Source organism: Pangasianodon hypophthalmus, chromosome 17, assembly GCF_027358585.1.
Source record: "Pangasianodon hypophthalmus isolate fPanHyp1 chromosome 17, fPanHyp1.pri, whole genome shotgun sequence".
Lineage (NCBI taxonomy): Eukaryota > Metazoa > Chordata > Actinopteri > Siluriformes > Pangasiidae > Pangasianodon > Pangasianodon hypophthalmus.
In genome coordinates, this window is record NC_069726.1 from 317382 (window position 1) to 333705 (window position 16324).

Here is a 16324-nt window from a genome sequence, read left to right on the forward strand (position 1 = left end):
ACACACACACACACAACTTGAAAGAGGGCCACATGTTGCTGTGTTTGACCTTTGACCCCCCTATGTGTTGCTGTTATTGATGTTTATGCTGAAAATCAGAGATGCGTCGTCACTCAATCACCTCGTAATGGCCTTCAGCTAATCACAGTGTTAATGGACACGACGCTGCAGCTGGAGCTCATCCTCCTCTCATCTCCTCCTCTCATCTCATCCTCTCATCTCTTCTCTCCTCCTCTCCGCTCTTCCTCCTCGCCTCTCTCTCCGCGAGTCCTGCAGCAGGAGACGCGCCTCACGCAGCATGGCTTTTCCTTTAAGAAGAACAGCATCAGGTACTCCATCAGTTTCAGTTTTCTGTGTGAATCAGAATAAAGTCTTTATCCAGAGTTACACAGACATTTAAAAAAGATAAATATAGAAATATAAACAGATAAACAATCATTTTACTGATCATACTTTAGTTATCCTATAAAATCTAGCATGTGTTTAAATTTGATTATGATGTTTATGGTTAATAATTATTCAGTTAAACGTGTTACGTGAATAAATATATAATGAAGGTGAATCCTTTACATGATCAAATTATTTAAGATGATATTCATTAGTGTTTTTTTGTATTATTATTACAGTTTTATTTTAAAGTTTCTTATCTCCATTTTTTCTTCACATTTTTATTAATATCATTTCTTTTTTCACTTTTTAACTTAATCTCTATATTTATAACCTGTTATAATCACTCTGTAAAGCACTTTGTAAACACTGATCTGAAAAGAGTTCTTGTTCTTCTTCTTCTTCTTATTATTATTATTATTATAATCAGCAGTAGTATAAATGATATGAAAGTTTGCTGTAACTGAAATATGGAAACTTTGGGTTTAAGCGGTTTTAGAGATTATATTAGTGAAAGTTTTTGATGATTTTTTAGCTGAAATTCAAACATTGTTTTATTTCCAGCTTTTCTGTGACTCTCGGATGTTAAACACTGCAGTTTAGTGTCAGTCACTTTTACACACTCTTCCATCACATTCATCCACACAGCTGATAAACTGCACACATCCACCACTGTAACACACATTTACACCGTTTACACATTACTGCGTGTCTTTCTCCTTTAACACACCTGGATGAAGATGTTTATAGACACTGATTAGTTTCCATGTTTTCATGGTTATCATGTGATTGTTAGTGTAAATACAGTGAGGAGGAAAAGGGAGAAATGAAAACATGCTCAGTGTCGCACAGATGTAACACACACAGATGAAACACACACAGATGAAACACACGCAGATGAAACACACACAGATGTAACACACACAAGTGTAACACACACAAGTGTAACACACACACACAGATGTAACACACACAGATATAATGCACAAATGTAAGACACACAGATGTAACACACACACACACACACACACAGATGTAACACACACACACACAGATGTAACACACACACACACACACACACATATGACACACAGATGTAACACTGCTGATAGTTTAGTGTTCAGTGTAAATGATGCAGCACGAGCTTAAAGCAACAACAAGCTTTGCCTGGACATTAATTATTTATTATTAATGATTAATTATTATTAATGATGGTAAATTCATGTTACTGATAATAAGCACGTGCATTATATAATCTGTAATAGTGCACGTAGATTTCTGCAGTAAAATGCTCACAGATTCGGTGCAGGGGGTCTGTAGTGCACAGTCCGGTGTGTGTGTGTGTGTGTGTGTGTGTGTGTGTGCGTGCGTCCGTGCGCGCGCGCCTCTGTGTGTGAGCTGAATTCGTGCTGCAGGAGAGCTGAGAGACCGTGGGGCAAAACAAACCCCTCCATCCCTCCCTCCATCCCTCCCTCCATCCTCCTGCAACAGATCGGGCTTTTCAGCATCCGCCTTCAGCGCGCGCCGCTTTTACACGATCCTAATGAACGGATGAGAATCAGGGCGCGTGAGAGTGCGTTTCCGTCTGCAGCAGGGAGTGCGTGGCTGTGTGGCGTCTCTCGGGGATGTGCTTGTGCTTTTGGGCTTTTATTTTTGCGGGGAATCTGGACGTGCTGCGGAAAACCAGCAGAGAGAGGAGAGACGGGAGAGGCGCGCGAGGGAAACACACACCGATAAAATGAGACAAGACTCAAAAACAGGAGGATAGACGGAGAGGAACATCTGCATCTCTCTCTCTCTCTCTCTCTCTCTCTGTCAGAAGGGGGTGATGGGTGGTCCGGGTCGGCTCGGGTTGGTAACAGGTGCCGCTTTTTGGCCATTCGGGATCATGACATGGCACGAGAGCGGCGCGGATCTCCACGTGCCCTGCGTCTCGTTCACACCGTAACCGCGTGATCAGAGCTTTTCCAGAAAACACTGCTCTCTGCTCTCGCGCTCTTGTGTTTATAGATATTTTATATATCTTTTTTCCGCGCACCTTCATCATCTTCATCCTCATCTTCTTCATGATGTCTCCGGGTAAAGAGGGAAAGCTGCACCTCTGACTGTAGATGTTTTCAGGGTGTATTATGGGATGTGTGAGGATTCTGAGTGGCCTGCGTGTCATGTGATGTCGTTATGAAGTGACACAGGATCGGTCTCTGATCGGGTTTCTGATTTTCGTTGCGCCTTAAAAAGGGATAAAATCCAGGCGCGAGAGTTTTTAATCTGGGACGCCACCGAAGCTACAAATCGCCAAACTGGCTACAGCCGCAGCGATCGCCAGCTCCCTCATCAGGCAGAAGAGGCAGGCGAGGGAGAGAGAGCGCGAGCGGGAGAGAGAGAAGGAGAAGGAGAAGGAGAGAGCGAAGGCGGCTCGCTGCAGTCCGACCCGGAGCACAGGAACCTGCGAGAAACCCAGCCGACTGAACCTCTTCTCACGGGTCAAACTCTTCGGCTCCAAGAAGAGGAAGAGGAGAAGGCCAGGTGTGGTGACAACTACTAACTATTTATCCTATTCATCATCATCTTCATCATCTTCATCATCATCATCTTCATCATCTTCATCATCTTCATCATTCTTCCTTCACCTGATCTAGCGAATGTTCGTTTGTTGATGCAGATTAAACTCCATCACAAACTTCACCCTCTGTATCACCATCTGACAAACTCAAGAAGAGAAACCATCATCATCATCATCATCATTCTTCATCCTTCATTTGATCTAATGGATGAAGTCACAGCTATGTTTCCATCCTGATTATTATTTTTGAATACAGAAGAACTTTGAGATGTTTCAGGTAATTCTGCAGTAACATGATAAACAGAGCTGATGTTTTAAACCCAGAGCGACAGTCACAGAAGAAAAGGTACAGAACCGGCTCTGAACACTGGGCTGGAATCAGCTTCTCTTTTTAGTTAGCAGGTAAAACCAATGTGCAGAAGACGAGCTGGAGGTTTGTATAGTCTGTAGCTGTGCAGTAGATCACAGCTCTGAACTTTCTGTCACCAAAACAGACTGATAACTGATCACTTCAGCTGATAGCATTTAATCTAGAAAATGAAGGAGACATCACTGATTTATTTAAACAGAGCTTTAGTTCTAATCCGATTATAAATTCTCAAACTCAAACATTATTTTAATGTTTCTTTAAAATTCTGTACATTAAATAAACTCTCCCAGTGACATTATCGCTGCTCTGTCGCTCTGATTTCCTCTCACACTGATCATTACCATCACCACTATCATCACCATCATCACCACCATCATCATCATCATCATCATCACCATCACCATCATCACTATCATTAACATCACCACCATCATCATCATCATCGCCATCACCATCACCACCATCATCATCACCATCATCACCATCATCACCATCATCATCACCACCATCACCACCATCATCATCATCATCATCATCATCATCACCATCACCATCATCACTATCATCACCATCATCACCATCATCATCCTCATCACCATCACCACTATCATCACCATCATCACCATCATCACCATCATCATCACCACCATCATCATCACTATCATTAACATCACCACCATCATCATCATCATCACCACCATCACCACCATCATCATCATCACCACTATCATTAACATCACCATCATCATCCTCATCACCATCACCACCATCATCATCATCATCATCACCATCATCACTATCATTACCATCATCATCATCACCATCACCACCATCATCATCATCATCACCACCATCACCACCATCATCATCATCATCATCATCATCATCACCATCATCACTATCATCACCATCACCACCATCATCATCATCATCATCACTATCATTATCATCACCACCACCATCATCATCATCATCATCACCATCATCATCATCATCACTATCATCACCATCACCACCATCACTATCATTAACATCACCACCATCATCATCATCATCACCACCATCATCATCATCATCATCATCATCATCATCACCACCATCATCATCATCACCACCATCATCATCATCACCACCATCACTATCATTAACATCACCACCATCATCACCACCATCATCATCACCATCATCACCATCACCACCATCATCATCATCACCATCACTATCATTAACATCACCACCATCATCACTATCATTAACATCACCACCATCATCATCATCATCATCATCACCACCATCATCATCATCACTATCATTAACATCACCACCATCATCATCACCGTCATCACCATCACCACCATCATCATCATCACTATCATTAACATCACCATCACCACCATCACCACCATCATCATCATCATCACCATCACCACCATCATCATCATCATCACCATCACCACCATCATCATCATCATCATCATCATCACCATCATCACTATCATCACCATCACCACCATCATCATCATCATCATCACTATCATTATCATCACCACCACCATCATCATCATCATCATCACCATCATCATCATCATCATCATCACTATCATCACCATCACCACCATCACTATCATTAACATCACCACCATCATCATCATCTTCACCACCATCATCATCATCATCATCATCATCACCACCATCATCATCATCACCACCATCATCATCATCACCACCATCATCACTATCATTAACATCACCACCATCATCACCACCATCATCATCACCATCATCACCATCACCACCATCATCATCATCACCACCATCACCACCATCATTAACATCACCACCATCATCACTATCATTAACATCACCACCATCATCATCACCGTCATCACCATCACCACCATCATCATCATCACTATCATTAACATCACCATCACCACCACCACCACCATCATCATCATTTACATTTACATTTCATATCATCACCACCACCATCATCATCATCACTATCATTAACATCACCATCACCATCATCATCATCACCCCAATTTTTCATCTGATCTAATTAACTCGCAAAGCAAGTAAACAAACAAATGTTTTATTTTAGAATCAGTTCAGAGTTGTTGTGTTCACACCTGATGGTATTTTGGTGTTTTCAGTGAGCACTTGCGGTTGGATTGCGGATGGATTTTGTGACTAGCCGGGTTGCCAGATCTGTTCTGAGAAAAGCCCAAAACGAACCCCATAATCTTCAGGTGCTCTGATGATGAAAAACAATCTGTAATTACAATTCAGCAGCCAGACAAACAATAAGCAGCTCTTAACCAAGAGAGAGGAAATAAAATCTGAATTCTGGAGAGTAAATCAGTCTATTTTACTTTTTATATGAATAAATGATCACAGCTGCATGTCTTCAGTGACAGACGTGTCTCTGTGCTCAGCTCTACACAGACTCACACTCCTGGCTGGAGACTTTTTACGTACAGTTCTTTCACAATTGAGTTAAAAGAAGAAATGATTAATGAATGAAAATAAATAAACAAATAATCCGTGAGAATTAAGGAAGAGCTGAGGTTAAATAACAACAGGAAACCACTTCACAGGCCACTAGAGCACATTTCAACATGATTAATATCATTTCTGCAAAACAGCCGAACCTGCAGACAGAACCAACAAACAGACCTAAAACCCTCATACCCCAAACCCTCATACCCCAAACCCTCATACCCCATAAACCCTCATACCCCATAACCCCCCCATACCCCATACCCCCCCCAAACCCTCATACCCCATACCCCCCCAAACCCTCATACCCCATAACCCTCATACCCCATACCCCATAACCCTCATACCCCATACCCCATAACCCTCATACCCCATACCCCATACCCCCCCCCAAACCCTCATACCCCATAACCCTCATACCCCATACCCCCCCCAAACCCTCATACCCCATAACCCTCATACCCCATACCCCATAACCCTCATACCCCATACCCCATAACCCTCATACCCCATACCCCATACCCCCCCAAACCCTCATACCCCATAACCCTCATACCCCATACCCCATACCCCCCCAAACCCTCATACCCCATAACCCTCATACCCCATACCCCCCCAAACCCTCATACCCCATACCCCCCCCAAACCCTCATACCCCATAACCCTCATACCCCATAACCCTCATACCCCATACCCCATACCCCCCCAAACCCTCATACCCCATAACCCTCATACCCCATACCCCATACCCCCCCAAACCCTCATACCCCATAACCCTCATACCCCATACCCCATACCCCCCCCAAACCCTCATACCCCATACCCCCCCAAACCCTCATACCCCATACCCCATACCCCCCCAAACCCTCATACCCCATAACCCTCATACCCCATACCCCATACCCCCCCAAACCCTCATACCCCATAACCCTCATACCCCATACCCCATACCCCCCCCAAACCCTCATACCCCATACCCCCCCAAACCCTCATACCCCATACCCCATACCCCCCCAAACCCTCATACCCCATAACCCTCATACCCCATAACCCTCATACCCCATAAACCCTCATACCCCATACCCCCCAAACCCTCATACCCCATACCCCCCCAAACCCTCATACCCCATTCCCCCCCAAACCCTCATACCCCATAACCCTCATACCCCATAAACCCTCATACCCCATACCCCCCCAAACCCTCATACCCCATTCCCCCCCAAACCCTCATACCCCATACCCCCCCTTAACCCTCATACCCCATAACCCCCCCCAAACCCTCATACCCCATAACCCTCATACCCCATACCCCCCCAAACCCTCATACCCCATACCCCCCCAAACCCTCATACCCCATAACCCCCATACCCCATACCCCATACCCCCCCAAACCCTCATACCCCCCAAACCCTCATACCCCATACCCCATACCCCCCCAACCCTCATACCCCCCCAAACCCTCATACCCCATAACCCTCATACCCCATAAACCCTCATACCCCATAACCCCCCCATACCCTCATACCCCATAAACCCTCATACCCCATAACCCCCCCATACCCTCATACCCCATAAACCCTCATACCCCATAACCCCCCAAACCCTCATACCCCATAACCCTCATACCCCATAACCCCCCCAAACCCTCATACCCCATAACCCCCAAACCCTCATACCCCATAACCCCCCCAAACCCTCATACCCCAACCCCCCCAAACCCTCATACCCCATAACCCTCATACCCCATAACCCCCCCCAAAACCCTCATACCTCAAACCCCCCTAAATCCTCATACCCCATACCCCCCCTAAACCCTCATACCCCCCCTAAACCCTCATACCCCATAACCCCAAAGCCCATAGCCCTCATACCCTATTAGCCCATACCCCACAAGCCCCACTCCCATAACCCCCTCCCCCGTGTCTTCACTCCTGAGATCTCATCCTGAGACAGATGTTAACACCAGCGCTATTTGAAATATGTACTAATCCATCATTCTACTGAGGCTATAAACACAAATGCGTCATAGACTAGCGCCCCTGGTGGTGTGGAGCCTGTGGGCAGTGGCTCTTTCTGCCCCCCACACGCCTGCACTGATCCATTAACCATGCGCTGAGATGAGTCAGGAGCAAAACTACTGCTGTTGTGCTTCTGTTTACAGCGCAGCATTTCCCTCCGCACTAATTATCCTCAACCTGTTAGCAATTAGCTTTTCTTTTCTTTTCTTTTTTTTTAAAGGCTTACATAAATGGTTAGTCATCATTTTTCCTTCTGCCACAGAACAGAAAGAAAACAAACAAACAAACAAACAAACAAATAAATGTGAACCTAAAAATATACGTGTATTAAGCACATTTTGGCGTGCTTTTATTAAAATATATACAGATACATTAACAGAAAATAAAAGTAAAATAAATACAGCCACTGACACTCGCCTGAATAAGCCACGTCACTTTCTTTTCTTTCTTAATAATCAGCTTTAACAGTAAAACAGTAGTGACTGTGCTTTAGCAGCTTAGACTGAATCCAGGTCACACTGAACACATGCTGGTTTGTGGTCAGTGATGGGATTTAAACTCACAACCTTCCTCACAGAACCTAAACCACAGAACTCACACGGTGTTTTATTAACGTTCTGCACCCTTCTGTAATATCTCCCAGGCGTGTTCACTGACAGTGGACTTGTGTTTAATCTCCGTTCAACTGCGCTCAGAAACAGAAGAAAAGCCACAGTGTTAAATACAATATAATCCACATTATAAAATATATTTGAATAAAGGAAACTCACTGAAGTGTAAATATTTTAAGGTATTAAAGTCATTCACACTTTAAAGTAAATCTCATAACAGGCCACGCCCACAAGACACAAACTACACGTGACTTGAGTGACTTGTTGCTTGTTATGTGATTTTGTTTGTGGTTTCTGCACATTATTAAAAGGGAGCTTCACTTTGCTTTGCTGCGTGTTTGTGTGTGACCTCCACAGAGCCTCAGCTTAAAGGAATCGTCACTAAACTGTGCAGCCGTCAGGGTTTTCACCTGCAGCTCCAAGCAGACGGAACCATCGACGGCACGAAAGAGGAGGACAGCAGTTATGGTCCGTATGTGAGCTGAGTTAAGAAACATGAAACGTGTTATCATTTCAATTTAAAGACGCTATGTTCAGGTCATTTTAAGACTAGATTCCTGTGGAGTTAGATCTGTCCCAGCTGCTCACTCCTTCACTCTGCACTTCTTTATCTCGCCTCCGCAGCGGTGTTTAATCTCATCCCCGTGGGTCTGCGTGTGGTGGCGATACAGAGCGTTCAGACGAAGCTCTACCTGGCCATGAACAACGAGGGTTACCTGTACACCTCCGTAAGCACCACAGCCAATCACAGCAAACACCATCACGAGTGTGTCTTCACACACCATCATGACCTTCACCTCCACTGTTAGAATGCTTCATGGTCTTTTTTTTAAAGAACCCTGTGAAGAACCCTTTTTCTGCACACACGTGTTTACCAGAGAGCAGGATTCAAGGTGACTCCTGATACTGATTCCTTTAATAACCAAGAAACTCTGCAAGCACGTGAACTAACTGGTTTCCACAACATGACATTCCAGAACATGTTACTAAAAACGGATAAAAACAACATGTTGTTTACTAACAGATAAAACATTGTACTAGTCGGTTGTGGTATAAGAGGAATAAAACACATGAGGACGTGCTGTTACAGGAAAATAATCAACTTTAGGGCTGTAACAGTAACTCTGCTTCATCACACCTCCCGTTATTGATTATTTTTCTATCACACACACACACACACACACACACACACTGTTTATTACTTGTGTAATTTACTCACAATCCTGCTGTTTGCTCATTTTTATGGTTAAATCCAGCTGGATTAGTTATTTGTATTTGAAAACCGATGAATTTTGTTGTCGTAGTAATTATTATGTAATTAGTGCATTTGATAGCTGAACTCAGAAATAAAAGCAGCTTGTTTTAAATATAAACGCTGTGAATCGCGTCCTCTCGGTGTCCGAGGCTCGGTGTGTTTATTAGACATGCAGGAATCACAGAGCGGCTCTGACGGATCAGTGTGTGTTTTGACAGCGCCCACTGCTGTGATTAAATGTGTTCTGACATGATGAATAATTTAGCACCGTGCCAATAAGTGTTCCTGTCATGTGGAAGTGACGGTTATTAAAATGTGTTTCTGTTCCAGGGTTCAGATTGCACAGGAAACACCCACACACACTTCTGTGCAGTATAGAGTATATGTTTTTACACAGGACTGGGTTTGAATATTATTTCTCTTTGTGTATGTCAGATATTAAAATATGTTTCGCTGATAATTGATCAGATTCTGGTCTTTATATGAGCTACAGGAGAAAAGGAAGCGGTGTAACGTTTCTGTCCTGAGCTGTAATAATGACGTTCTTTCTTCTGGGTTTAAGGTTTTTCTGATTTTCTCTGTCCGTCTCTCAGGAACACTTCACTCCGGAGTGTAAATTTAAGGAGTCTGTGTTTGAGAATTATTACGTGACCTACTCGTCCATGCTGTACCGGCAGCAGCAGTCGGGTCGAGCCTGGTACCTCGGCCTCAATAAGGAGGGACGAGTGATGAAGGGGAACCGCGTCAAAAAGACCAAACCGGCCGCTCACTTCATCCCCAAACCCCTCAAAGGTCTGTGACGTCTTTACACTCAACAAACACAATCCTGTACAATCTGACACGCCTCAGCGTACAGTCCAATCTGTCTAATCTGTTAAATCTGTTTAATCTATTAACATGACTGGAGTGTGTTAGTCTTCTGTGTGACCACTGACAATGAGCTTTGATACACTATACAGCCAAAAGTATGTGCACCCCTGACCATCACACCCATATGTGCTTCTTCTCCAAACTGTTTCCACAAACTCTGAAACACACAGTTGTATAGAACGTCTCTGTGTGCTGTAGCTTTACAGTTTCCCTTCACTGGAACTAAGAGACTCGAACCTGTTCCAGCGTGACAATGCCCCTGTGCACAAAGCGAGCTCCATGAAGACATGGTGTGTGAAGGTTGGAGTGGAAGAACTCGAGTGTCCTGCACAGAGCCCTGACCTCAACCCCACTGAACACCTTTGGGATGAACTGGAACACCGACTGAACCCCAGACCTCCTCGACATCCCAACATCAGCGCCTGACCTCACTAATGCTCTTGTAGCTGAATGAACACAAATCCCCACAGCCACGCTCCAACATCTAGTGGAAAGCTTCCCAGAAGAGTGGAGCTCATTATAACAGCAAACACACGGGGAATAAATCCATATTAATGGCATGGTTTTGGAATGTGATGTTCAATACTCAGGTGTTCACATACTTTCGGCCATACAGCATACATGTATTAAATGTGTGTGTGTGTGTGTGTGTGTGTGTGTGTGTGTTTAGTTGCCATGTACAGAGAGCCCTCACTCCACGACATGACTGAATTCTCACGAAGCGGAAGTGGAACTCCGACGAAGAGCCGCAGCGCATCAGCCATGCTGAACGGAGGGAAGATAGCAAGCCAGTCGACATAACAAGGGGACCTAACAAGGGGACCTAACAAGGGGACGTACCAAGGGGACCTTACAAGTTGGCATGACAGCTCTGCACAAAAAAACCCCACACGTTTACACCTTTTTGGCTAACGATCACTGTGATGACATCACAAGTGCAAAACCGGACGAATCCAAGCCATTGGACTTCATCATCGTCTTCAAACTCGTAGCCTGAACAAACTGCTGCTTCTCTCATTCTTTTTCTTCTTCTTCTTCTTCTAAACTGTGTTACTGGACAAAATCCACTTTACGTGATTATAATCCTGCTAAAGTAGCTGCTGATCTCATACATGGAGCACTGAGACGGAGACGGCGAGCGTGTCGGAGCATCCAGCCTTCTGTAGCACATCTTCACTGTTAAACACACTGATGGGGTTCCGGCTTCTCTCTGAGAGTCTCGTTCACACGGAATTACGGTTTTACGCAACCAAAGACGTCGTGTGTCTTCATTGTGGAGGAGAGTGAATGAGAATCCAACAGGAACGTGGTATTGTTTTGTTAACGCGCCCTCGTCCACTTCCCCTTACATACATTCGTGCGTGTGTGTGTGTGTGTGTGTGTGTGGCCTGCATCATACTGTACCATACCATGAATACACTCGAGCTCAACAGTGTAGCTGAAGCCGTGGAGATTTACACACTCACACACACCTGGATTAATTACTGCCTGCTGTGTAAACGTACTAGCACAGTAAAGTAACTCAGAAATGTAAAATGTTTACACTTTTAACACAGCTCCGTCCACCATTTTGGAAAGGAAACTGCCTCATATTGGAAACAGCAATGCCTTCTGGGTAATTTCTGCTCCTGAAGTCCACACTGATGACGACTCGATCCCTCATCCTACTCTCATCTCGTCAGTAATAAAGTCAAGCTCTTACGATGGCGTCCAAGGGGACTAAACTGCAGGGAAGTGAGCGAGGGGAAGCGTTTAAGCAGGACGTGTTCATCTCTACTCGGATTCGACGTCTTCCTTTACTTCCTGCTTTCCTCTGTTTCCATTGTGAATGAATGTCAGATACGTATGTTAAAGCGAGTTATTTAAAAAACTTCATCGCTTCTACAGGGCTAAATTAATTCTTCATTTCTGATTTCTGTACGTTGCTATTAATTAATTTGGGTTCTGAGAGCATTTGTGTTGCATGGGACACACTGTGGGGGAAAGCTGCATGTTTTCTAGCTGTGTGTGTGTGTGCGTGTGTGTGTGTGTGTGTGTGTGTGTGTGTTAGTCGCATAATAAACCGATGGCAGAATAATGGAAAACGCCTCTGATTTGCTGTGCTGAGTGAGTGGTTTGTGTAAACGTGGCGTTTAAGCGACACGCCGCACGTCAGTGATGTTTACGATGCTTCAGAGCCGCGTGGAGAGACGACGTGAGTTTAACAGCCTTTTAACGAAACGTGTATTAAACCTTCATCATGTTCTCATGACGAGAGTGTCTTATTCAGCTATACTGTGATCTGAGCTGTAGTGTTTAGGGGGATTTTTACCGGCATTGCATGATATTAGATACATGTAATGTGAAATCGATCAATAAATTCATGTTGCTTTAACGCGCTGGTGTGTGACGTGTGTGTTTCACCCGCCATGACGTCAGATACAGTTTTACTCCGTTATAACGAAAACACAGACATTTAATTTCGTAGTTATTCCAATATTTTATTTACTGTGTGTGCAGCTCTCTAAACTTCTCCTCTTTATTCTTCTCTTTATTTTTCTCCGACTTGTCACGCTGTAGAATGTTTTAAAAAACTTTATATAATTTAAAGTGTTTCAGATTAAAGTGTGAAACTTTCTCACTGAAACACACTGATGCTACGCTGCATAATTTAAATTAACACACTGACAGCTGATGATGTCATAATAACCATTACAGCAGCCGACCAATCAGCAGCTTTGATTCTATTTAACTAACAATTTAACTTTATTTCTTCATCAATTTCTTTCATTTTTTACTATTTACTTTCTCTCCTTTAAAGCTAAACTCCACCCTGAAACACATTCATGTTTCCGCTGTGAAGTAACTGTGATGCGTTTTGTGATTCTGGTGATAATTTGGTGCTGAATTTTCGTTATTGCTGTGAGAAGTTAGCGATTACACATCACTCTGCTGTTATTGTTATTCTTACTGATAAAGACTAGAAACTTTTTTCTCACACACTTTTCATTTTCCAGCAATGTTTAGCGTCACGTTAATGAGAAATCCAGCGTAGAAGTAGTGGAGACATTGGAGCAAACGCTGGACTCAAAGTCCCAGAATGCAATGCAGCTACACGACGGCAGAGACTCGACTCGGCTAGCTAGCGATGCAGGAGATGACGAGCGCGATGGCGTTGGCGCTGATATTATTGTGATCTGTCTGAGAGAAGATTAAGTGAGGGCTAAATCCCACTGCATCACTATCAGAACGGCATTGTGGGTAATGTAGGAAACCGTTAACCAAAGTGAAAATACGATAAATAATAAAAAAAAAGAAAGCTTAAAATAAATAAATAAATAAATAAAGAAAGAAAGAAAGAAAGAAAGAAAGAAAGCTTAAAAAGCTCTGGATTCTGTTGAAGATCACACGTTCATTATAAAGATTAATACATTTACTTCTCAACGCTAGCACCTTCACACTCTTAAGCGTTCGAGTTTATAAATATATATATTTTAAAACTGTACCTATGATGAAAACGTTGATGTTTGTTAGAAGGGCCCATGCCGCGGTGGTGTTTTAGGGTGAAATATCACTTTCCGTGCGTAAATCTGTGTAAGGATTTAAAAGCAGTTGTTTTATTAGCGATTCTCTCTGCATGGTCCTGGATCGTGACAGAATCGTGTTTCTGGCACGTCGGCGAGGTTTCAGTATGCGAGTGAGGAGTTCAGAGCACTGCAGTGTAACTTCATCAACCTTCTCATCACGTCTGTGAATAATGAGGTCAGAGAAGAGCAAGCGTCCCTCCTTATTTATTCACAAATACATTTACAAACAAGGCCTTATTTACATATAAATAGTGGACCTGATTTTACACTTACTGAATAAAAATATCTCTCCACAGAAGGTCCATTAGTATAAAAACATCCCTTTTTCCTACTTTATTTTTATTTAAATCTAGAATATTTCCACAGGGATTTATTTTGGATGCGAAACTTTTTAGAATAAATATACGGTAAGACGTATTAAGTATTTGTCGTGTCGTTCTGTTGGTTATTACTCGTTAAATTTCATGTTAAATTACACTAATACGTATTCATCCTCCAGCACGATAACAGCAATATGTCACAGCTCCACAAATCAAATAATCACAGTGTTAACATTTTAAACTTTATAATAATACATTTAAATGAATTCATCACTAGCTAGCTAAATCTACACGCTAATAATGCTAGCTAATGCAGTGTAGCTGGCTAAGAATAGTTAGCTACGCTAGCTACTTCCACGAAACCGAAGAATGATTGTATGATTTCTGATAATAACTCATTACACAGACTTCATTTTAGCGTCTTTTAATGAGTAACACCTGATATTTAAGCTTTATTTAAGTGTTTTATTTAAGCTTCTGTGCAGCTCTCCGTCAGCACACACACACACACACACACACACACACACTCTCTTTCTGTCCTGCGTTAATATTTCAGTAGATGTGATGAATAATGCAAGACTTTCATCTTAAAATAAATTCTGTAAGACTGGATTATCCTCCGCACTGAGGAGCTGCAGATTAGCATTGATTAACATTTATCCTCAAGTATGGTAAGTACTGCTACACACACACACACACACACACACACACACACACACACACACACACACGCTCACACACACATACAGGAACTTGTGTGTGAAGGTCGTATATTAGTGATAATTAAAGCCACACTGTGCAGTTCTGGCAGAAATTAGCAGGAATTAGCTAGTGCTAACACCAACACCATAGCATCATGGCTGACATCAAGAAACTCTGAAGCTAGTAGATTAGCCAATCTTAAAGCTAGCTACAGCTAAGCAAAAAACGGTTTCCAGCATGTGGAGATCATGCGCACAACCATGGAACATAAAGTTAGCTAATGTTACTGATAGCTAGCTGAATAACCACCTAGCTAGCTAGCGCTGCATTGCTACGTCTCTCCAGCAGCACTGATATTTATTCTGCTCTTTATCAGGTCAAGTCTTAAGCTATTTTTCTTTCCCATTTAGTCTTCGTTCTCAGACTGGTTTCACTGAGGGCTGTTTTTATGCTAGCTTGTGCTCTTAGCATGTTTGCACTTCCTGTCCACAGAGCACCATGTGCACACAGGGTGACTGGCGTGTGTGTGCGTGTGTGTGTGTGTGAGTGAGAGGAGGTCCTGGTGTGTTATAGATGAACATGTTCAGTGTGAATGGGGGAGCTCTGTTCATCAGTTTGACACGTCACAAACGCCGGAGTCTTCTCACGTCTAAAAATATCACACACCTTTAAAACTCAACGTAATATAACGTTACGCCTCAACGCTGTACGTGATGATGTCACAAAAACAAAACAAACGTTTAAACAGGGCGTTAAACACGACGCTGTCAGCGTATCTCAGAGAACCACAGGACCGTGTAGCGTTCTGCAGCGTCTGAGAGTGACTGTGTGTGTGTTAGTGTGAAGAACAGAAGCGTTTGTGGGAGTGCATGTGAGTGAGTGTGTGTGAGTGTGTGTGTGTGTGTGTGTGTGTGTGAGTGTGTGTGTGTGTGTGTGTGTGCGCGTGGAGCAGAAGTGAGAGGGAGGTGTGAAGTCGTGAGGGACAGATCAGTACCCATCTGCTGCTCTAGATCTGATTTTTTACATGCAGGCTAATGTTCTAATAAAAAACAGAAATAAAGAAGGAGGGAAGAGAATTACCGTCTGTGCACGATTAACAATTAACACCAACTTTAACAATATCATAATCTCAGATTATCACGATACGTCATCACACTAAT

At 43.2% G+C, this 16324-nt stretch overlaps 1 protein-coding gene across 1 annotated transcript; it reads left to right on the top strand.

The window, feature by feature from the left end:
- The first annotated feature begins 119 nt into the window (after positions 1-119).
- fgf13b (fibroblast growth factor 13b) lies at positions 120-12950 on the top strand. The gene is made up of 5 exons (XM_026933139.3): positions 120-329; positions 8809-8919; positions 9076-9179; positions 10300-10498; positions 11247-12950. The coding sequence occupies exons 1-5, from the start codon at positions 299-301 to the stop codon at positions 11375-11377; spliced, it is 576 nt and encodes a 191-aa protein (XP_026788940.1). The 5' UTR covers positions 120-298; the 3' UTR covers positions 11378-12950.
- Positions 12951-16324: the final 3374 nt, after the last annotated feature.